The following is a 24,117-nucleotide window of genomic DNA, read 5'->3' on the forward strand; positions in this document are numbered from 1 at the left end:
ACGGTTCATCAATGATCCGCCACCGTAGCTGTCCGGCTTGCGTGCCCACGTTCCACGTATTGGCCTGCATGCCGCCACTGAGCGCCGCCACGGCCTCCCCGCCATGTGGCTTGCACGCCACAAATCTATCCAGCACCCGACTCTTTCTCAGATTGCTGCGTATCGATTACCGCAGGCCGCTCACCTCGGACTGAATCCCGTTGACGAGGCCGGTCCGTTCGGCTTACCTTAAATTTGATTTATTCGGCTTTTTTTTTAACCAAAACGATGTTTTTTTTCTCACAACATTTTAATTAAAATAGTATTTTTAGCCACTTTTAATCAAGTTTTAGCAAGCCTGACATAACCCGCAAGCTATAGGCAGCATCATGTGTCTGCTTGCCAACCAGCCTGCACGACTCACAATAGCCATCCATAGTTGGTACGCCGTACACCATCGGACCGTAAGATGGACCTGCACGTCTAGGCAGGGGCGGATCCAGAACGGGGCTGCGTCCCGAGCTGAGCTGCTGATTCACGTTCAAAATAGTCTGATCTTGCTTTCTAGGCCTCCTTTTGTCTAATTAAGATCATAGTTTTTTAGGTTAAACACCACATATGTTAAAGGGGCTACATGGACTCGCCTCGGGCTGCAGCCCGGGCCCTGGATCCGCCCCTGCGTCTAGGCTTCGGTGCCCCGGCGCCGCTGCCGTGGTTAGCAAGAAGAAGCCAAGAAAGGCTACGGGCGGCCGTCAGGACTCATAACTCAGGAAGAGAAAAGCTACGGATCAAGAAGAATTTCTAGTCGGAGATCCCCGAAGGATTTTGGACCGTGCACGAGAATATGGGTCGAATTAAAAGGAATTGGGCCGCGGAAAAATTTCATAAAACCCTGCAATATTAAGAAAGAGTTCAATAAATCTGAAATTTTTGAAAAGACCTCGATTCTTGTAGAATTGATCATTGGTCAAGTATTCTGGCATAATAGTGCCTATTTTCTGGTAACTGTGAACTGAAGGTGTTTTCGAATATAAACCCTTGGAAATTTCAGTTTTAAAGCAATTTTCTGATTAATTAACTTGGACCCTCTGCTTATGCATATTTACTATATTTTTTTATACCTGCATGTATACGACATTAAATTTGCAGTTTAATTGTTGTTTTGCCTAACTTTAATTTTTCGGAATCAAATAATAGATTAATTCTGAAAATTGCTATGATTTGAATTTAATTCCAAAAAATGCTAGTGCAATCCCATTATGAATTATATACCATGTAATTGCAAGAATAAAATCTTGAATGATTACATTAGGAACATGGTATATGGTGTATGGGCTCTCTAAATCCTGCAGACCTTAGACTTATCACCTTGGAGAGGCTCATATTTATTTTTCCTAACATAATGAATTTTTGGGATGAATGAATGGTTGGTATTAATTCTAAAAATTTGCATATACCATAATCCTGAAAAATAATAGGATACTTCTAAGAGTATTTTGTATAATCATCCGCTATCTTTTTGTACTTTGCCACTTGTTTACATGTAGTAAACTCACACATACATGATGATTCTGATAATAAAAATATATGCATACCTTCATTAAGAAGGAATATCCTAAACTTGTCCCGAATGACAGAATTATATAGCACATGGTCATTTATTAAATTCTAGTAGGATATTCTACTACCACTGAAATGGAGTGGACCTTAGGTTTTATAGTTCCTGATATTACTCTCAAAGAATGAGTATGTGACCAAGCTAAATTCTAAAGGTCTTATGGGACTCATTGCATGAGAAATTCTAGAAGATATCCTATATTATGATGATTCCATAATGTTAGAAATATTGAAAATTGAATTTTCAAGCTTATAAGGCCATATGGGATATAAATGCTACTCTATAAACAAATACAATTAGCTTGAAGCATTGTGTTAAAAGTCATAGAAGACGAGATGATAAAGATGAATTTGTCTAATTCCAAAAGAAATATTTCTTAAAATAGAAGATCAAGAGCATTGAAATACTAGAAGTATCTAATATCATCCAGAATTACTCAATATCAAATAGAAATTAAGTCTGAATTTTTAGATAGCTCTATAAATCAGGATATGTGACTTGCATATATTATACTCCTAGAAGGATCGAGCAAGTATGAAGCTGCTAAATGTCAAGCATTGAAGCTAAGACATGTAAGAATAGATATAAAATAGAACATTTAAAGTTTCTCTTGAAGAATTAAAATCATGTTCTTATAGATTTGTTGCTTTTGAAATTCATATCCAGAAGTATTGATAGTAGTGGTGGTGCTTTAAGTTTTAATTTTCGTTGAATTAAGTGGATTATGTAAACTCGTAGAAGAGTTAATGGTTACTTTATTAGCTTGAAGACTAATATGAAGTTCTTAGTTGCAATTTTTACTTGCAGTAATATATGTTAATTTTGCATGGAATGAGTTAGATTTATATGTTTTACATATAAACAACTGTCTATTGCCTATCTAAATAAATTTTGCATTAATTTTATCTATAAAGAAGCATCAATTAACCATGAAGGTTATAGTTCTTTGTGCACTACTACCATGTAGGTAGAAAGAAAAAACTGAATTTCCTAGAAGCACATGAATAATTGGACTATACTAACATATAAACTGATCTTAGAAGGATCTATTTAGCCAAGAAATTATATAATCCTAAAACTAAGTATGTAATACTTTAGCCCAGAAACTAGAAGTTTATGTCCTACCCTAAATCCATGTTGTACACTAAATAGTATACTGGATATGTGAATTTCATGCCACAATCATTGAATACTAGAAGTATGATTAAATTCTATGGAACATTTGAAATAATTATTTATAGATGCATGAAGTTTATTACTGCTTAAAGTAATTATGGCATGAAAAGGGAGAGGAATTTTGGGTAAAAGCATAAGAAAATATGGGTAATATATATTTAATAGGCATAGCCTTCCTAAATCTATCTTTAAGTGTATGCATCAGGACTTTAATTTTCTCTACATTACACTAATTGCAAATAAGCTTGTAGCTTTGCATTTTGTTGTTATCTATTACGTTGGATTGAATATCAACATTCCACATTACATATGAACGTGTATCGCTATATTATGCTCTTATTGAGCTGCAACTATCTCCACTCCTACATAATATTAGCATAGAAGCTATTTTCGTAGCTTGTATCTACTATATTTTCTCTCATAATTAAATTGGCTAGCTAGCACGCTAGTTGTAACACCCTTGGTGTTACACCCTAAATCATTTACTAAGATACGCCATGAGCATCATATTTTTGTGTTAGTGCATGTGATGGAGTGCATAGATGAAGCATTGCAATTAAAACGATCAATAAAAGTGTTAAAAAAGTTACTCCATAACTCATACAGTTAACAAGTAGCGTTGTAAACCTACTTTTATTGAGCAAAAACACTATAGAACAAACATTTGACACTTAAATAAAGTTTGAAATATGAACTTTATAAATAACAATGAAATACTTGCTGTTGACAAATGATATTACTAGCTAATATTTCTACTAGCCTAGAAATTGCAAATTGAAATCAAGTTTAGCTCAAACACTTAGAAAAAATTTCAAGTTTGTCAACAGTTAAACATTGCTATGTTTAGCAAATTATTTTAAGAAATTGAGTTGAGAGGTGGTGTCATGTTTGAGCTCGGATTGGTAGCCTAATAGACCCTCTTTAGCATACTGAAGGCGGTTTAGTGTCAACCTCAACCGTTTAGTTGCTATCGATGCTTTAAAAGTCGTGCATGGCACGTTCTCGGGCTGGCTCGTAGGGTGGCGCGGTCACCAGGCTCGGGCGCTCGGCGTCACCGTACTGATCGTGTGTGCGTGCACTGCCGTGTGTGGCCGGCCATGGCTGCCTCTGGCCTAGCTGTGGCCCGGCCATCGCTGGCCCCACCGCGTGGAGCCACCACCGATGCTGCCTATCCCGCCACACGCCGCAACAGAGCTGTTGTCGGTGCCATCACCTCGCCGTCATGTCCGCACAGCTGCCCTGCCTCGTGTTGCCGCTACCAATGCCACTGCGATGCTGTGATGCACTGCTGCTCGCCTTGTCCCCGCGCGCACGTGGGCTGTCCCGGCTGCCTCTCGCCGTCACCTCGCCTTAATGGCGCTGTGGCCGCGCATGCCGTGCCCCCACCTGCCTTCGTGCGCGCGTACGTGGTCTGGCCGCGTTGTTGTGTTGTGGGTGCATAGACGCTGCCTCGGGTCCGGCCGATCGCTTACCACTAAGGCGAGGACGAGCCGAGCCAGACCTGCCCCTCTCTCTCTACCACCATGACCGGCCGACCCCACTCACTTAATTTGGCATGGTTGAGTCACCATCGCCCGATTCATCACGTCCCTAACTTCTCTATTAAGCCACCTGACCCCGACCCCCACCCAGCCTTGAAGCGAGCACGACCAAGCTTCAATTTGGAGTTTTTCCCCACCGTCGTGCCATTAAGGCCGCGCTCAGCGATGGTCAAAAACAGCCCTCCTACCATCCCTCCTAAGCCAATTCACCTACACCACTAGCTTCGCCTTTCCTCCCTCTCCACCTTACGCACGCCAGTGGAACCGCTACCGCCTTCCTGTCGTCGCTGACGCAACCATGATGCCACGATGCGCTGCCACATGGCTCGACCGCATGTGGCTAGCCCTCCTCCATCATTCTCCACCCCAACTGTCACCTCAGCCTAATCCATGGTAGCCTCCTGATGCTCACGCATTAACCAATTAGGCATGTAGCTACCCCAGCTCACCGGAACAGTAGCGTCGTCGTCGTGGATGGCTGCGTGCCGCTGTAGCCTTCCTCAGCAAGTCGTGTCACCCCGCACCACCGCTTAGCATAGCCGCTCGGGTCAGAGATGATGACTGGCCCGTTAGGTGTTCTATCGTAGGTCCTAGGTGGCCGACGTAGCCGCGTTGTGTCATCAGTCATCGCGCCGCCGTGCGCTGGGTCGCCGGGGGTGTGCGTGGGGGAATTCTAGAAAAGCCAGGGGGTTAAGTGAAAAGGTTTGAGAGAGGGGAAAATAGTGTTAGTTCTTAGTTGTAATTCAGGAGAAGTTTGAGGTCTCTTTTGCAAAATCGCCAGCGTGCGCGGGCTTTCCCCGGCGCGGTCCGTCTCCGCGTGGGCCAACTTCGCGTGGGCCACACCGCTAGCCACCATGCGCTCGTGCGTGCGCTACATCACGTGGGCCGCGCATGTGGGCCTGTGCGGGAGAATTCGTTTTTCTTTTGCATAAGGAATTAGAAAAAGTTTTCTAATTTAATTTCTAAGCTGATTTTTTGTAATTAATATAAAATCATGTAAGTGTCCAAAAATTATGAAATAAATTTTGTTAGGTTCATAAAATTGTGCTCTATCTATTGGTGTATTTAGTTTATATATATACATGTTGATACCAAGAGCTATTAAATCGTTTGAGAATGTTTCATATTATTAAATTAATCATTGTATGAATTTTTGTGGTAGCTTCATGGTATTATTACGTGCTCACTGTAATTTTTGTAGCCTTAGGATAGACTAAGCATTAGGGTAGTTAAATGCTTTTTCTTTCAATATACATTAAATCACTAGAAGAAATAAAGATATATCATTAATTTACTAAGCTAAGGGTTTGTTAGTTGAATCCAACACCATGCTTGATGAAGATGATAGTTAGCTTAGTATCTTAGTTATTAGAGCTAGCTTAGTAGCTTAGTATGTGTATTCTTATCTTAAGAGTTGTTGTTGCCTAAATGTTAAGTGTTGCATCATCGAGGAGTACAAGGAGGAGATTCTCGTGCGGGAGGAGGTCCCAGAGCCACCACTGACTGACTCAGCTGACACCGCGCCTACCTAAGGCAAGCCCCGGTGCATAACCCCTTATTTTTGATAATCACTGTTTATATATGTTATGTGCATTTACGTTACAGGAATTTTATAGAAACCACATGCATAGATATACCTGTCCTAAGAGTCTTACTAGTGTAGGTTCGAGTAGCTGCTATGCTTAGGTTTTCGGTAGCGTGAGTAATCTACCATTACTCATAATAGGTGATTATTATTACCCTCATAATAAAATGATGAAAAGAAAATGGAGACCAGATAGGGATACGGTATGGGTATTGGTGGGTGTAATAGGTTGTGTCCCGCGGCCAGCGGGGCTTAGCTTGGTTACACTGTTTTTCCTGTTCATGTCGATTAAGGACCGTCCATTGCTGTGGATGGTAGTCAGGTCACAGACTTATTATTCTGAGCACATACTTGCTTATAGGAGCGGGAAGGCTCGTTACGCTCTTATCATGGGTTCTGGCTCTTTTCGGACCGACTGATTGGAGGCGGGGAAAGGTGAAGGTCTAAGCACCATGTTGAGACTAGGTTTCAAGTGTGGGGGCTTAGAGTCCATGTTTGGATGGGGACCTGGACCCCTTGATAGGAGTGGAATAGGTTGGTCTTGTTTGTGCCTAGGGTACAAATGGGGCATGTGTTTTGGGGTACCTAGCTGGGATACATTGGTTCGTGAATCGCTATTTCCATGAGACAGTACGACTTGGCTATGGTCTAGAACCGTAGTAAGAACTGGAAGATAAAAGATGATAAAATGGTTCTGATTGTTCAACCCTTGCTTGAAAATAGAACATGTGCTTACTTAGAATGGTTAGATAATAAAGTAATCATGACTGCTAATAAAACTTGATCTTAAGGACGTACTTCTAGTAATGTTTTTCGCAAACAAAAAGAAAACAACAAACCCATATTACCTATCATACTCCTTGTAGTCAGGAAACTATTCCCATTAGTCGGGTAAGTCTTGCGAGTATATTGTGTACTCAGGGTTTATTTTACCCTTGTTGCAAGTGCAGCTTGAGGTGTAGCTCTTGTGTGGAGGATTTTTCTGGTGGGCATAGATGGATCCTTGTATCGTTTTTGCTAGATGTTTATTTTTATTCCGCTGTTTAATTATCACACTCTGAACTCTGGTATTATAATAAATAATTTTCAAGAACTCTTGTTGTATGAAATAGACTAAGTATTGTAAGCTCGTACTCATTATTAGATTCTAGATATAAAACATGGATTGTTTCGAGTTCTTCCTTGGGGTGGGCTCGACGGAACTATCTGATATCGCTAACTTTTGAGGTGCTTAGTGTCTAGTGGAAGACATGTGCCTCTGAAAGCGTGTTATTTCAAGTAGTTCTGCCACAGGTGGTATCAGAGCCAATAATAAGTCTATGAGTTTAAAAACTCTTTTCAAAACCTAAAATTTGACCAACAAAAGCTTTGTGAAAAGTAGGATGCAATAAATTACATAAATAAGTATAAGCCCTAGTAATATTGTCTATCTAGGATAGTGGCACTGGTTTTATCTAATCAATCTTCTATAAGTACACTAACTTACGCTGCGTAAGAATCGTTTAGCGTACGAGAAGTGAGTATGCGCTGTGCCCAAAATTTTATACGAATGCCTCTATATTCTGGCTTGAGCGAACGAATAGGTCGATCCATGCATCATGAAAAGAGAATCTTGCTTAAACTAAACTCCCTCACACGTATAATTTTTAAATAGTAAATTGATAGGATAATAAATAAAGAGAAATGCTTTAACTCTTAAGGAAAAGTTCTCGCTTGTAATCATTTATTGGGCCTTATCATCTCTCTAGCCGTTTGCTTCTAAGTATGGAGGCTTTATCCCTAATGGTGGGTTCCTATCTATTTATAAATGAACCAGAGGTCTAGTCATGGGAGCACCAGTGATGGGATAGGTCGTGGTCTTGGTGAAGACCAGGGCGAAAATGGTCATGGCGATGATCATGGCAATGCCAACGGGGAGAGCCATGAGACCCCACTCCTTGGTCCTCCTCCTCCACCACCACCACCGCCTCTGATGACCTATGCCGAGATGATGGCTGAGATGTTTGCTGCTCATCGTGAGTCAGCCCGTGCCCTAGAGATGCTGGCATAGGCTATTCGTGGCTTCACCCGTGGAGGCCCCGGTGGTAATGGGGGGAACGAGGGTGGTGCTCATGGTCCCAAGAGGCCCTATTCCTATCAAGACTTCTTGGGGACACACCCGCTCACATTCACGCCGACTACTGAGCCTCTGGTCGTGGATCATTGACTTTGTATTCTAGAGCAGAAGTTCCAGCTGCTCAATATGATGGATGAGCAGAAGGTGCGCTTTGCCGCACAACAACTTCTGGGATCTACCAGTGCTTGGTGGGACACTTTCAATGCCATGCAGCCTATGGACCACCATGTGACTTGACGAGAGTTTACCACTGCTTTCCATCAGTACTATATTCCTGTTGGTTTGCTGAACAGGAAGCTATCCGAGTTTCTAGAGCCGAAGCAAGGAAACATGACTGTGATGGAATATGTGAACAAATTCAACCACCTTACACAGTATGCTAGGACTCATGTGGATACTGATGAGAAGAAGATGGACCATTTCAATCACGGTCTTTCTTGCATCTTGCAAGCGAAGTTGTATACCAGTGGCTATCAGACCTTTGATGCTTTGATGAATGCTGCCATTGCTATGGAGGGACTCCAGCGTGACTCTTAGGCTGAGTGGAAACATAAGAGGGTGATCACTGGGTCTTCTAGTCACCCATAGTCACAGAAGGCATAAGTTGTGAGGAGGGTGTCCTATCACTCTCCGGGTGGACAGTCGTCTTGTCAGACTCAGCAGACTTACCAAGCACCTCCCACTTAGTATCGTGCATGTACTCAGCAGGTGCAGCAGCCTCAAGGACAGCAGGTTTTGCCTTGTCAGGGATAGGGGAACAAGCCAGGTGCTTGTTTCAAGTGTGTCAAGGAAGGCTACTATGTTCGTGAGTGCCCCTAGAACTAGCCTCCCTAGTCTTCTTAGCCTTCAGCCAACTCTCGTTTGGTCAAGAGGACTATCATCAGAAAGAAGGTGCCCGTGAGCCGCTCAGGATAGGTTAACTTCACCGAGGCTGAGGAGATCCTACAGAGAGAGCCTATGATGGCTGGTATGTTCACCATTGATTCCTACCTAGCATATGTATTATTTGATTCTGGTGCATCACATTCATTCATGAGTATGAGGTTTGCACAAAGGCACAATATATCTACTATGGCTATTCCTATTGCCTATAGAATCAGAACCCTAGGTGCACAGTTGTGCGCTAAAACTCAGACGGACACAGTGAGACTAATACTAGCAACTCATTCTTATCGTCTCCAGTTCATGGTGTTGTCTGGGCAAGGCATAGATGCAATTCTAGGAATGAACTGGTTGAGAAACTATGGGATAGTCTTAAACCTTAGGCAAAGAGTTATTGAGTTGAAGCTTCCTTCTTCTAAGGATAGAATGTCTCTCCTTATGCCCTCAGTCCCCGCCTTGCTAGTCATTGCTCGTACTAAAGGGTCTCCTGACCTTACCTCTATTCCTGTGGTCTGTGAGTTTCCAGATGTCTTTCCTAAAGATCTATCTAGGTTACCACCGGACCGGGATGTGGAGTTTGCCATTGAGTTAGAACCTGGTACTTCTCCTATTTCTTGGTGTCCTTACCGCATGGCTGCAACGGAACTGGTAGAAATGAAGAAGCAGCTAGAGGAATTGTTAGAGAAGGGATTCATCCATCCTAGTTCTTCACCTTGGGGTTGTCCAGCTATTTTTGTGAAGGACGGCACTCTTCGGATGTGTGTGGATTATCACTCTCTCAATGCAGTAACCATTAAGAACAAGTATCCTTTACCTCGTATTGATACTTTGTTCGATCAGTTGGCTGGTGCCAAGATATTTTAAAGATTGATCTTCGTTCTGGGTATCATCAAATTAAGTTCTAGCCACAAGATATACCAAAGATAGCTTTCTCTACTAGGTATGGGCTTTATTAATACCTAGTCATATCTTTTGGCCTCACCAATGCTCCTGCATTCTTCATGTACCTCATGAACTTAGTCTTTATGCCAGAGTTGGGCAAGTTTGTAGTAGTGTTCATTGATGATATTTTAATATACTCCAAGAACAATGAAGAGCATGCACAACATCTTTGAATGGTACTGACTCGGTTAAGGGAACACAAGCTGTATGCCAAATTCAGCAAGTGTGAGTTTTGGTTGGATCGAGTGCAGTTTTTGGGACATGTCCTGACACCTGAAGGCATCTCTTTGGATCCTTGCAAGGTGCAGGACGTGTTAATTGGAAATCTCCAAAGTTAGTGCATCATATTCGTTAGTTCCTTGGTCTTGTTGGGTATTATTGGCGCTTCATCCCTGATTTTTCCAAAATAGCTCAACCGATGATCAAGTTGCTCTAGAAGGATGTCAAATTTGTATAGAGTCTGGCTTGTGAAGAAGCTTTCCAAACCCTGAAGAAGTTTCTTACCTCTGCTCCTGTTCTTGCCCAACCAGATATTGATAGGCGGTTTGATGTGTATTGTGATGCATCTAGGATGGGACTGGGATGTGTGCTTTTGCAAGGCGGACGTGTGATCGCTTATGCTTCACGTCAGCTAAAAAGGCATGAGTTGAATTATCCCACCCATGATTTAGAGTTGGCTGCACTGGTGCACACTCTAAAAATTTGGAGACATTATCTGTTAGGAAATAAAATACATATTTTTACAGATCACAAGAGCCTCAAATATGTTTTCACTCATTCCAAGTTGAATATGAGGCAAAGGAGGTGGCTCGAGTTAATCAAGGATTACAATTTAGAAGTTCATTATCACTCTAGAAAGCTAATGTGGTAGCTGATGCCTTAAGTCAGAAATCGCATCAAGTTGAAGAAGAATCTTTATCTCTCAACCATCCTGAGGTGTTAGCCCATATCGCTCTAGTCTTGGATTTACTTGAGCAAATTATTATAGACTAAAGGCAAGATGCTTTAGAAATTCTGCATATCAAGAAGTTAATTGACGAAGGATGTGGTCCTCATTTCAGTATTAATGATCAATGTGTGGTGAAGTTCAAGAACCGGTTGGTGGTTCCCTCAAGTGATGAGTTTAGGAGAAAAATTTTGGATGAAGCTCACAACTCCAAATTATCTATTCATCCGGGAAGTAATAAGATGTATCATGATTTGCGTCACTTGTATTGGTGGCCAAATATGAAATAGGATATTAACAAATACATCTCAGAATGTGACATTTGTGAAAGGGTTAAGGCGGACCATATGCGTACGCCTGGATTTCTACAGCCCTTGACTATCCCTGTTTGGAAATGGGATGCTATTTTCATGGATTTTGTTGTGGGTTTGCCCCCACACGACAAAGGGGTATGACTCTATTTGGGTCATTGTGGATCGCCTTACCAAGTCCGCTCATTTCCTCTAGGTGGATACAAGATATTCAGCCAAGAAGTATGCCAAGTTGTATTTTGATCAGGTTGTGACCCTACATGAAGTTCCTCTTACCATTGTTTTCGATAGTGTCTCTCGTTTCTAGGAGCAACTCTAGAAATGTCTTGGTACTCGTCTCCTTAGAAGTTCAGCTTATCATCCACATACTGACAATCAGACAAAAAGAGTCAATCAGGTACTTGAGGATATGTTGAGGGCTTGTGTCATCTCTTTTCTAGCGAAGTGGAACGAATGCTTGACTCTAGTTAAGTTTTTTTATAATAATAGCTATCAAGAATGCATTCGTATGGCACCTTTTGAGGCCCTATGTGGCAAGAAATGTAGAACACCTCTTAACTGGATTGAAGTGGATGATCGTGGTTATTTTGGACCTGATTTTATCAAAGAAGCTCGAGAGCAAGTTAGTGTTATTCAGAGTCATTTGAAGATAGCTTAGAATCATCAGAAAACTTATGCGGACAAGCGAAGAAGACCCTTGCAGTTTGAAGTTGGTGACCATGTGTACCTAAAGGTATTCCCGATGAGAGGTGTGCATCAGTTCAAAGTCCATGGAAAGTTAGCTCCTCGTTATGTCGGACCTTATAAAGTTTTGGAACGGTGTGTTACTGTTGCTTATCGTCTCCAACTTCTGGATATTTTGTCAGCAGTACATAATGTCTTTCATGTTTCCCAATTAAAGAAGTGTTTGTGAGTTCCTGAGAAAGTGGTGGAAATTGAAGGACTCCCTCTCCAACCTAATCTTTCTTATATTGAGCATCCTGTCAAAATCTTGGATGAGAAAGAGAGAGTTACTAGAAACAAAGTGGTAAAATTTTATAAAGTCTAGTGGCAAAACTATTTGGAGGACGAAGCAACTTGGGAGCAGGAGAGTTATATTCTAGAGCATTATCCCCATCTTTTCCCTGGTGTGCCGATGTAATAGTTTATTTTAAAAGCATACTCTTACCCTTTTCCTACACTAGGCACTCACATGAAATCTTAGGATGAGATTTTGTTTAAGGGGGGAGAGTTGTAACACCCTCAGTGTTACATCCTAAATCATTTACTAAGACACATCATGAGCATCATATTTATGTGTTAGTGCATGTGAGGGAGTGCACAGATGAAGCATTGCAATTAAAACGATCAATAAAAGTGTTAAACAAAAAGTTACTCCATAACTCATACAGTTAACAAGTAGGGTTGTAAACCAATTTTTATTGAGAAAAACACTATAGAACACACATGTGACACTTAAATAAAGTTTGAAATATAAACTTTGTAAATGGCAGTGAAATACTTGCTGTTGAAAAATAATATTACTAGCTAATATTTCTACTATCCTAGAAATTGCAAATTGAAATCAAGTTCAGCTCAAAAACTTAGAAAAAATTCCAAGTTTATCAACAGCTAGATATTGCTATGTTTAGCAAATTATTTTGAGAAATTGAGTTAAGAGGTGGTGTCGTGTTTTAGCTTGGATTGGTAGAGGCGGTTTAGTGTCAACCTCAACCATTTAGTTGCTATCGACGCTTTAAAATTCATGCACGGCACGTTCTCGGGCTGGCTCATCGAGTGGACGTGGTCACTAGGCTCGGGCGCTCCACGTCACCATGCTGGTCGCGCGTGCGCACGCTGTGGCATGTGGCCGGTTAAGGCTTCCTCTGGCCTGGCTATGGCCCTGTCGCCACTGGCCCCGCCACACGGAGCCACCGCCACTGCTGCCTGCCCCGTCCCACGCCATGACGGAGCAGCTACCGACGCCATCACCTCACCGTCGCGTCCGCACTGCTACCCTACCTCGCATTACCGCTACCGACGCTACTACGACGCTATGCTGCGCTGCTGCACGCCTTGTCCCCGCGCGCACGTGGGCTGTCCAGGCTACCTCGCGTCGTCGCCTCGCCTTAAGGTCACTACGGCCGCGCATGCCACGCCCCCACCTGCCTCCACACGAGCATATGTGGTCTGGCCGCGTTGTCGTGTTGCGGGTGCACAGACGCAGCCTCGGGTCCAATCGACCGCTTGCCGCTAAGGCGAGGATGAGCCGAGCCAGACCTGCCCCTCCCTCTCTACCACCATGACTGGCCAACCCTGCTCACTTAATTCGACATGGTTGAGTCACCATCACCTGATTCAACATGTCCCTGACTTCTCCATTAAGCCACCTGACCCCCGACCCCTACCCAGCCTTAAAGCGAGCACGACCAAGCTCCAATTTGGTGTTTTTTCCACCACCGTGCCATTAAGGCCACACTCGGCCATGGTCGAGGGTAGCCCTCCTACCGTCCCTCTCGAGCCAATTCGCCTGCACCACTAGCTTTGCCTTATCTCCCTCTCCACCTTGAGCACCCTAGTGGAATCGCTGCCGCCTCCTCGTCATTGCTGATGTGACCGTGCTGTCACAGTGCATCGCCGCATGGCTCGACCGCACATGGCCAGCCCTCCTCCATCATCCTCTACCCCAACCGTCACCTTGGCCTGATCCAAGGTAGCCTCTTGATGCTCACATGCTAAGCAATTAGGCATGTAGCTACATCAGCTCATCGGAACAATGGCACTGCTATAGTGGATGGCCGTGCGTCGCTACAGCCTTCCCTAGCAAGTCGTCTCACCCCAAACCACCACTTAGCATAGCCGCTCGGGCTGGAGATGGTGACTGGGCCATTAGGTGGTCTATAGCAGGTCCTAGGTGGCCGCCGCAGCCGCTGTGTGTCACCGGCCGTCACGCCGCCGTGCGCTGGGTCACTAGGGGTGTGCATAGGGGAATTCTAGGAAAGCCAGGGGGTTACGTGAAAAGGTTTAAGAGAGGGGCAAATAGTGTTAGTACTTAGCTGTAATTCTGAAGAAGTTTAAGGTCTCTTTTGCAAAATCGCCAGCGCACGTGGGCTTTCCCCGGCGTGGGCCGTCTCCGCATGGGCCACACTGCTGCCCACCGTGCGCTCGCGAACACGCTGCATCGTGTGGGCCGCGTGTGGGCGGCGTGGGAGAATTCATTTTTCTTTTACATAAGGAATTAGAAATACTTTTCTAATTTAATTTCTGAGCTGATCTTTGGCAATTAATATAAAATCATGTAGGTGTCTAAAAATTATGAAACAAATTTTGTTAGGTTCATAAAGTTGTGCTCTATCTGTTGGTGTATTTAGTTCATATATATACATGTTGATACCTGGAGCTATTAAATCATTTGAGAATGCTTTATATTATTAAATTAATCATTGTAGGATTTTTTGTGGTAAATTGGTGCTAGCTTTGGTCCTAAAATTTTTATAGTAGCTTCATGGTATTATTACGTGCTCACTATAATTTTTGTAACCTTAGGGTAGACTAAGCATTAGGGTAGTTAAATGCCCTTTGTTTCAATATACATTAAATCACTAGAAGAAATAAAGATATTCCTTAATTTGCTAAGCTAAGGGTTTGTTAGTTGAATCCAACACCCTGCTTGATGAAGATGATAGTTAGCTTAGTATCTTAGTCATTAGAGCTAGCTTAGTAGCTTAGTATGTGTATTCTTATTTTAAGAGTTTTTTATTGCCTAAATGCTAAGTGTTGCATCATCATCGCATGCATGTAGAGAACAAGTTGGCAGAGATCGTGACCACCGGCGATCATGAGTTTGAGGAGTTCGTCGAGGAGTTCGAGGAGGAGATTCTCGTGCAGGAGGAGGTCCTGAAGCCACCACTGACTGACTCAGCTGACACCGTGCCTGCCCAAGACAAGCCCTGGTGTATAACCCCTTATTTTTTATAATCACTGTTTATATATATTATGTGTATTTATATTACAAGAATTTTATGGAAACCACATGCATAGATATACCTGTCCTAAGAGTCTTACCAGTGCAAGTTTGAGTAACTGCTATGCTTAGGTTTTCGGTAGCGTGAGTAACCTGCCGTTACTCACAATAGGTGATTATTAGTACTCTCATAATAAAATGATGAAAAGAAAATAGAGACCAAACAGGGATATGGTATGGGTATTAGCCGGTGTAATAGGTTGTGTCCCGCGGCCAACGGGACTTAGCTTGGTTACACTGTTTTCCCTATTCATGTTGATTAAGGTCTGTCCGTTGCTATGGACGGTAGTCAGGTCATAGACTTATTATCTTGAGCACATACTTGCTTATAGGAGTGGGAAGGCTCGTTAGGCTCTTATCATATGTTTTGGCTCTTTTTAGACCGACTGATTGGAGACAGGGAAATATGGAGGTCTAAGCATCATATTGAGTCTAGGTCTCAAGTGTGGGGGCTTAGAGTCTAAGTTTGGACGGAGACCTAGACCCCTTGACAGGAGTGGAATGGGTTGGTCTTGTTTGTGCCTAGGGTACAAATATGGCGTGTGTTTTGGGGTACCCAACTAAGATACATTGGTTCATGAATCACCGTTTCCGTTAGACAGTATGACTTGGCTATGGTCTAGCACCGTAGTAAGAATTGGAAGATGAAAGATGGTAAAATAGTTCTGATTGCTCAACCCTTGCTTGAAAGTAGAATATGTGCTTACTTAGAATGGTTAGCTAATAAAGTAATCATGACTGCTAATAAAACTTGATCTTAAGGACATACTTCTAGTAATGCTTTCCGCAAATAAAAAGAAAACAACAAACCCATATTGCCTATCATACTCCTTGGAGTCGGGAAACTATTCCCATTAGTCGGGTATATCTTGTGAGTATATTGTGTACTCAGGGTTTATTTTACCCCTATTGCAGGTGTAGCTTGAGGAGTAGCACTTGTGTGGAGGATTCTTCTGGTGGACACAGACGGATCCTTGTATCATTTTCGCTAGATGTTTATTTTCATTCCGCTATTTAATTATCGCACTCTGAACTCTGGTATTGTAATAAATAATTTCTAAGAACTCTTGTTGTATGAAATGGACTAAGTATTGTAAGCTCATACTCATTATTGGATTCTAGATGTAAAATGTGGATTATTTTGAGTTCTCCCTTGGGGTGGGCTCGACGGAACTGTCCGATATAGCTAACTTTCGGGGTGCTTAGTGTCTAGTGGAAGACGAGCACCTCCGAAAACGTGTTATTTCAGACAATTTTGCCACACTAGTAGTTCTCATTGAACTAAGGAATATTTTGCTTTCAATGCATTGCATGCATAAGCATTATATTGGTCTATGGTCAAGTAACCTAAGATCAGGGGAGTTAGTTAATATGAAATTAGCTAAATGGAGAAGTGACCCAATTGATGGGATGAATGATTGTGGAATTAAGATGGTGGATAACACACTTAGATGATTTAGGATTTTTGAAGAAAAGGCATTTGAGAAATTTTGTATTAATGGCAATTAGAAATTTCTAGAAGATATTCCATGTGATTTTGAATGTTGCGTATTTTATATATTTGAAGTGTATGGTCTATTTTTTAATATATGAGTACTTGGATCAATTTTTTGGCTAAACAATAAAGAATCTAGACAATGAAATTGTTTTCTGAACTATAATATGTGCAAATCAGGGGAAGAACATCCCTGAGTTTGTAGAAATGTTGAACATTCTTAAGTGCACTATATGTATTCTAGCTTGCTGCATTTAATGAATAATAACTCATGTTTAAATTGTGTGTGAATATTTCCCATAAAACTTCATCATAGCATACATGAATGGGCCTCCACTTGTAGATGGAGATACATGACTTTGAATTATTTTAAGCTCATGATAGGGGATATCTTTTGAAGTATGCTATTAAAGATCTAATATTGGTATTAGGAGAAGAGAGAGAAAGCCTATTTTGAATGCCAAATATTATTTCCATAGAAGGAAAATAATCTAAAGAAAATGTTCCTTGAAGCTTAAAGCAGGAATAATATCACGCACTAAATCAAATAATAGTTTGACTAATGCTCTTGTGAAGCATGAAGCAGAGCATATGCCAGATATTTTTAAAAAATAAGAAGAGTAACTTGAAGTTATAAACCAGAAGTTCTGTTTACTAGTAGTAAACTAAATATTGTATACTATCAAGCTAAAATCTATGGAGACGCCTGTGGATTCTAGTTTAGTGCATACTTGTGAAATGAAATAAGAACAAACTCCTCCATTCTCATGAAGAGAACACCTCATGAAAAAGATTAGACACCTCATGAAGAGGATCATCATGAAGATGAGATCCAACACACTAAGCGCGCGCATGATTAGTGTTGGATGTGCAGAACAATAAATCATCTCTTGTTTGGAAATAACAAAGAGATATAATAATCTCATATTATGAGAATATTGGGAGAAAATAATAGTTATCGACAATGCTACCTCTATAATTACAAATGTTTCTCTTATGAGAACCTGAATCGAGAAAACAAAGTCCATGGCAAAGTCGCATGTAGCGATTATATCGGGTCAATGAAGAAAACAATTGAGGTTGAATCTCCTACTATGAAGAAATAAATGTTCTACTATATCTCTAGCAAATGAAATGATATGAATATGCAGTTAGTAAGTGGATTCTGAAAATCCATATAGTTCTAGAAAAATAGAAATCACAACATATAGAAATTAAATCTCATACTAAGTATTAAGAAGTATAAGGTAGAATATATATTTCTGTATGAATATTGAAGTCTCAAGAAGAGTATGTCCTAGAAGAATAGAGTCATCGAATGACTTTATAGTGAATAACACTATCTCATTGTGTATATCTCAGAATAATCTCTCATGTAGTAGAGAATATATCTCGTGGAAGAGAAATGTAAATCACCGAAAATAAGAACATCCTTGAAGGAACTAATCCATGAAGGATTTACCAATCGATTCTTAAATAAATACCATTGATCCCTAAAGTGAATATAGACCCGAAAGAAAGAAAATGAGGAGTCTTAAACACCATGAAGGTGTCATGTAAATACTCAGAAAGTGCATATCAAAAGCTAGCAAATGAAGTGTTGATATCCTCTAAATATCATAGAAGGTATAAAAATAATGATGATTTTGGTAATTGAATTATCCCCTAAATACCTAATGTAAGACTGGATTTATTATTTCGTGGTACAATTAAAATCCTGAAGATTTGAAGAACATATAATTTAAAAATCCACTAAGAAAAAAATATAAGTATTCAAACTCTAGTATATGTTTGATACACTATCTAGAAGATATTGAATATTATAACTTATTTACCCCCATAATCCTTTGAAAGGATTTTTTTACCCTGAACGATAAATTTTATTTGTTTTGCACAACTAATAAGTGGTTATTTATGCATGAAGCATATTGCTCTTGTTTACTCATATTATAATTAATTGAATAATGGTAAGCTAATATTTTGGTATTATGGTAATGCATACCATTATTAAGCACACATTTATGAAAAAGTATGGATTAAACAATGAAGTTCAAAGGATGGCTTTATGAGGGGGAGTAATTTGAGTAAATCTACCTCGAAGGTAATTAAAACTACTAGAATTACAAAGATCATGTAGATGATACTTGCTAAAACATTAAAGTTTATGCATAGATCATGAAGATAAATATCTATTTATGAAGAATAGAATATCATGAAGAATACATGACCAAGAATGTTAAATGTTGTACTCTTTTTTCTTATGTGAGTTTTTATTTGAAGGTTTCCCATGCAATATTTTTAATGAGATAACATGTGCAATGCAATTAACGAATGCGATGTACTCTTTTCTCCAAAAACTATTTTTTTCCACTGGATTTTTGGATGGAGTTTTTAATGAGGCATGTACATATCGTGATAATCGTCCAAGAGGGAGTGCTGTAAAACATACGGATTCTATCTTAGAAAGAAATGAGAAGGTGGAATCCGAATACTAGTCCGTTTGTATGTGGGTTTTTACCAAACTCTTAGGTCTTGGTAGGACTATATATATATATATATATATATATATATATATATATATATATATATATATATATATATATATATATATATATATATATATGTGTGTGTGTGGGAGCTCTATGTTGTAATCACCAATATTCAGAGAAATAAAAAATAGTCTTCTTATCTTTTACGTCTATACGTTCTACTTTTATCTACTATGTTGATCATGAAAGACGGAGATGAAAAGATCATAACCACTGGCAAAATGTTTTATAAAAAAAGAAATCCACCGAGGCATTTTTCTTTCCGGTAATCTTTTTTTTTTTTTGACTTTAGCGCTGTCGCCAGCTCTTGAATGCGGATTGGCGCCGCTGGTGTGTGGTGTGGTGTGGGCGTGTGGCCAACTCCATTCGCATCCGGCGTCAAACGACCAGCAGCAAGTTTCCGTGCGACTTTTGTCAGGCAGTGAGAGAACGGCGAAATCGACCCGATTCTTTTGGTTGGACTGGGCTGTACGTGCCCAATGGGCCATGGCCCCTGTTTCTATTTCTTGCCCGTGCTCGTGTTCAGAATGTACTGAAAGGAAGTAAATTAGCACCACCTTCGTCCTAGACATCTGGTACTGAAAGGAAGCAAATTAATTTCAAAAAAATAGAAAGGAAGTAAATTAAAGCACCACTTCATTCACATAACCGCCTTCTTAGAATGCGGATACAATGAGCGTGGATACTTACAAACCGGAGTCTAAAAATTAACTAATGCATGAAGATAAACAAGTGAATTCGTACAATCATCCTCTTCTCACTGTAGAGATCCTCTTCTATATGACAAGATCGACCAAGTAACTTTGACTTGCATCCTGTGGCCACCACAAGTAATCTCAACCTTGTCTGCGCCTTTAATTAGCGGAGTAAATTTAAACATTTTAGGATTCAAATCACCACTGCGGGGATATACGTGGAATATCAGAATCTGATCTACCGAGACTGAAACTACACGACGCAGCAGCTTTAGAACTCAGTCATTACCCATAGTATTTGCACCATGAACATCACTGTCATACAACAGAATATGACTTGGAATATCAGCGGTGCAAACAGTTACTCTTCCATAAAAAGAACTGGACCCTGACAGTATTCTTATCTCCATTGTGCCCTCCAATGCTTTCTTCACATATGAAAACATCAGATCCACCGCGCTGAGCCAGCTAACAGTAGTTTGCGTTTTAACCCTGTAGTTAATTCTTGCACTATTCACGTCAATCAACGTTTTGCTAAATTGTCTGTCCTCGCTCTCTCTATCCTGCGTGATCTTCAGATTTATCTCAAAATAAGCATCAGTTTTAAGAACAATACCTCTGGTTGGGCCAGTCAGAATCAAAGATTCACCCTACAAGCAAGTTCACAGAAAATGTCAACAAAATATATCCCTTATACTATCTTAGTAGGCAGCAAACCGTTCCTCATTGATTTTTCCATATGTTAAATGTGTTAGAGATTGGAAATAGCACAACATCACAAAAGTTAGCATGCTGATAAACTGGAACGAGAAAAATGAAACTGCACAAAGTCAGCCAAGATCTTCATGGAGCGTGGTATTATGATGATAGATTTAATGACACCTCCTATTTCAACGACAGATTGGAAGTGTCTACATGATAGTCAATGGCCACCTACATGGAGAATTGGAGAGTGTACCATGCCACTTTAATGAAAGCAACAAGATCACGCTATGAAACTTTAGCGACAGTTTTATTTGTCAACATTTCACATAATATACATTACTGTTTATTGACCATTATCACAGAAAATCCAGATTACAATCAAGATCTTTCCTCTGGAATTAATTTAAACAAATACTACTACTAGAGTGAGAATGTGCGGGATAAGTATTGCTAAAACTCAAGTAAATAAACAACAGCAGATTCACAAGTGTGACACCCATTCCAATGCAATCTTCAAAAAAAGATATGCCAAAGGGATAAACCGATAAAGTACATATTACAAATATAGGAACTAGGGAAATAGCATATTTTTTTTGCACCAGAATGATAAAATGTTGCACTCTTTTAGTAGTAGAATTCTAGTCTAGTATTAAAGACTGATAAAACAGTTATTTGCATAAACCAAAAAAGAAGACGAAAATACTTCACGCCTACATTCTTTAAAGTTCTTAAAATACCTCTGACTCAACAAGTTGGCGATTGCTCCTGTTGCGCTGGAAGATGTTGCATTTCATATCCAAACGATCTCTGACTATCACAGTCCCATACACATTGATAGGGTAACCTACATCCGAAGACCTTATCTTCAGACAAAGAACATTTAAAGAGTCGGTCAACTTGTGGTCATCTCTGATAAGTGAATCTGTAAAGTGCATCGGTCCATATTGTGCTGAGGAAAAGAAAATAAGGTTATTTTACAACTAGAGAAGAATAGTATGGTACAAACTACAAAAAGTAAATCGAAGTAAATAATAGCATCGTACAAGAAATATAATCATGTTACTTTTTTTTTTTTTGCAGTGAAACAGCACTCCATACAATAGGATCCTTTATTTACATAAATAGTAGTATGTCTTCTTATGAAAATTACTCGTATGTTTGTTTCACACGAATCTAAACAATTTCTTTACTTTTTTTCTCAAACATGATCCCCACTAAAGGGGAACCAGATTACACATGGTAGTCCACATCCACACTAATAAAGATTTTTTTAAGCTGTATAAAAATGCTAGCATTGTGATTGTCACAATCACTACGCTGTCACTGCCTCTAGGAGTACAGATTGAATGGAAGTGACTTGGTGTGAGACAGACTACACACAGGTTGAACACCTGCAAGATCTGACCCACCATTTTGCCTGGTAGTTTCCCACCATTTTGCCCATCCCATTCTCTATTTTTTCACCAAAGATAACCCGATTTGCCCACAAAATAGTCAGTACTAGTCTGTGCAATTCGAGACTAATTGAGATTGTATCCTGATTCCTGAAAAACGTATGCCCATTATAAAAAAAAACAAGGATGAAGGTCAGGAGTGAGGGATTACTCTCATCATCGAGGTTGAAGGTGATGAAGTTGACGAACCAAACTTGGGTGTAGGAGCCGGATCCCGTCTTAGGGTCAAACTCGAAAAGCTTATCCATCATGGCAAAATTGAACTCCCTCCTCGCCTTTTCCTCCTGCGTGATAATCTCCCACGGGTGCTTAAACGGCGGTTTCTGACTCTGCTGCTGATGCTTCTGCTTCTCCGCTGCTGCCTCCTCTTCATCCTCCTCGATGTACATGGGAAGCCCGTCGCAATCTTCGCTTGCCATCAACCATGGGAGAAAATTGCAATTATAGGACACCAAACAATGCGCTTCGCAATTATAGGACTCCAATCGTCGACTTCGTTAAAATGACCCTTGAAACGTTGGCTTCTTATTTTAGATGACATTTGGCGTATTTCTTCACTTTGTTAATCAAAATACATGTATTTTAGCCCTCTTGTGACCCTTCTGCCCTTCTGCTTTGGTATCGTTGATCGATCGTACCAATTCATCTACCCGACGTTCCTCCTTCCCTCCGAGACCGACGCCGCCCTAAGCACCGCCGCCGCCGTTCCTCCTTCCCCTCCTCCCGACGCCGCCGTACCCTTCCCTTCCTCGACTCCCATGGATGGATCGGCGCCCAAAGATGATGATGGCTGCCCGATCGCCATGGAGGGCCAAGCAGCCGCAGCCCTGGCGGCCTCTGGCCTTGCCGCGCGTGCTGAGGGCCTGGCGGCGCTGGCTGCGCCGGCCGCGGCGGCTGATGGAGGTGTTTCGTCGGCAGTGGAGGCCTCTCCCGACGCCATGTCCAGTGCTCTAGCCCTAGCCAGAACGTTGATGCCCACTGTTCCTCTTCCGACAGTAGAGTACAACCTTCCTATTCTTGAAGTGCAAAGGTATTGGCCTTTATGCTTTCTGTTTTTTTTTACCACGATAGTAGTAGACAGTATTTAAACTTCTGTGAAACCATACCTTTTGCCACATTGACACACTGTCTATCCACCTCCCAAGTGCTGGATCAAACATCTCAACTTCTGAGAAAACTGCAGACCCATCTCCACCACCAATAGCAAATATTTTATCATTCAATGTAGTTCCAGCAAGGCTTCCTTTTGCATGTTTCAAGCAGGGGCATGTTATCTATTTATTACTGCCCATACTGTAGCATTCCACTTCAATGTATATTTTACCATGAGATGGACATATGTATATTTACCACGAGATGGTCTGATTTTTTACCGTGGCTAAGTCCAAACTTGACGAGACTTGTTTTGTTGTCATATCCTCAGAGAGTACTCAAACTCGTAGTAAGGTATTAAATTGAGTTGCTATACAAATTTGGAAGATAAAATATCGCAAACTGATTTAGGTTTAGGTCAAAAAACAAAGTTTGTTGTACTCAACTCAAACTACAACTTCTATTAAAGGTCAAACTTTATATCTAGAAAAGAAACTATAGTTTTACTGTGGTCAAAACTGCATCATGAAAAAGGGTGTTAACTATTGATCCAACACTTAGAAACATTTTTAGGCTCGTTCATCAACATGAACCCTAGATCATTTTTTATCCTAAGTATTTCTATGTTGTTTTAAGTGCTCAAATATTAAGTCAGTGTAAAACTCTAGAGTTAGCCACATTTCTCAATATCCAAATCATGGTAAAATTTTAAATTTGTCAATGTCCAAGTCATGGTAAAATTCTAGTCTCCAAGTCATAGCAAAAATTTAAAGACTTAGCCAAAATTTTATATATCCATCTCACGGTAAAACTAGGGTGTTTGATGTGCTTGCTAACCATCGGCCTCACCAAACGTAGGCCTCCAAAGGGCAAGGTCAACCCTTCTGTTCTGCTCGCGCATCAATCGACCCAATCGACCCTTCTGTTCTGCTTGCTAACCATACATTTGGTAAATTTAAAGACTTAGCCAAAATTCTAAGTTGCCGGTGATTGTGAGGTAGGGTGAAGTGGCGAGAAAAAAACCCGAG

The 24,117-nt window shown here is 40.8% G+C and overlaps 1 protein-coding gene across 3 annotated transcripts; it reads right to left on the reverse strand.

Annotated features, from left to right (window-relative positions):
* Positions 1-19,722: 19,722 nt before the first annotated feature.
* Positions 19,723-22,870, reverse strand: LOC136459640 (uncharacterized). Of its 3 annotated transcripts, XM_066459479.1 has the most exons (4): positions 22,149-22,870; positions 21,281-21,492; positions 20,128-20,488; positions 19,723-20,042 (listed from the first exon to the last, which is right to left on the reverse strand). In XM_066459479.1, exons 1-4 carry the CDS (start codon positions 22,414-22,416, stop codon positions 20,032-20,034), a joined length of 852 nt encoding a protein of 283 aa, XP_066315576.1. In that variant the 5' UTR covers positions 22,417-22,870; the 3' UTR covers positions 19,723-20,031. The 3 variants fall into 3 exon arrangements, with proteins under 3 accessions (XP_066315576.1, XP_066315578.1, XP_066315577.1); XM_066459481.1 differs by having other exon boundaries at positions 19,723-20,488; positions 21,281-21,387; XM_066459480.1 differs by having other exon boundaries at positions 19,723-20,488; positions 21,281-21,465.
* Positions 22,871-24,117: the final 1,247 nt, after the last annotated feature.

This window comes from Miscanthus floridulus, chromosome 6 (genome assembly GCF_019320115.1).
Source record: "Miscanthus floridulus cultivar M001 chromosome 6, ASM1932011v1, whole genome shotgun sequence".
In the NCBI taxonomy this organism is placed as follows: domain Eukaryota; kingdom Viridiplantae; phylum Streptophyta; class Magnoliopsida; order Poales; family Poaceae; genus Miscanthus; species Miscanthus floridulus.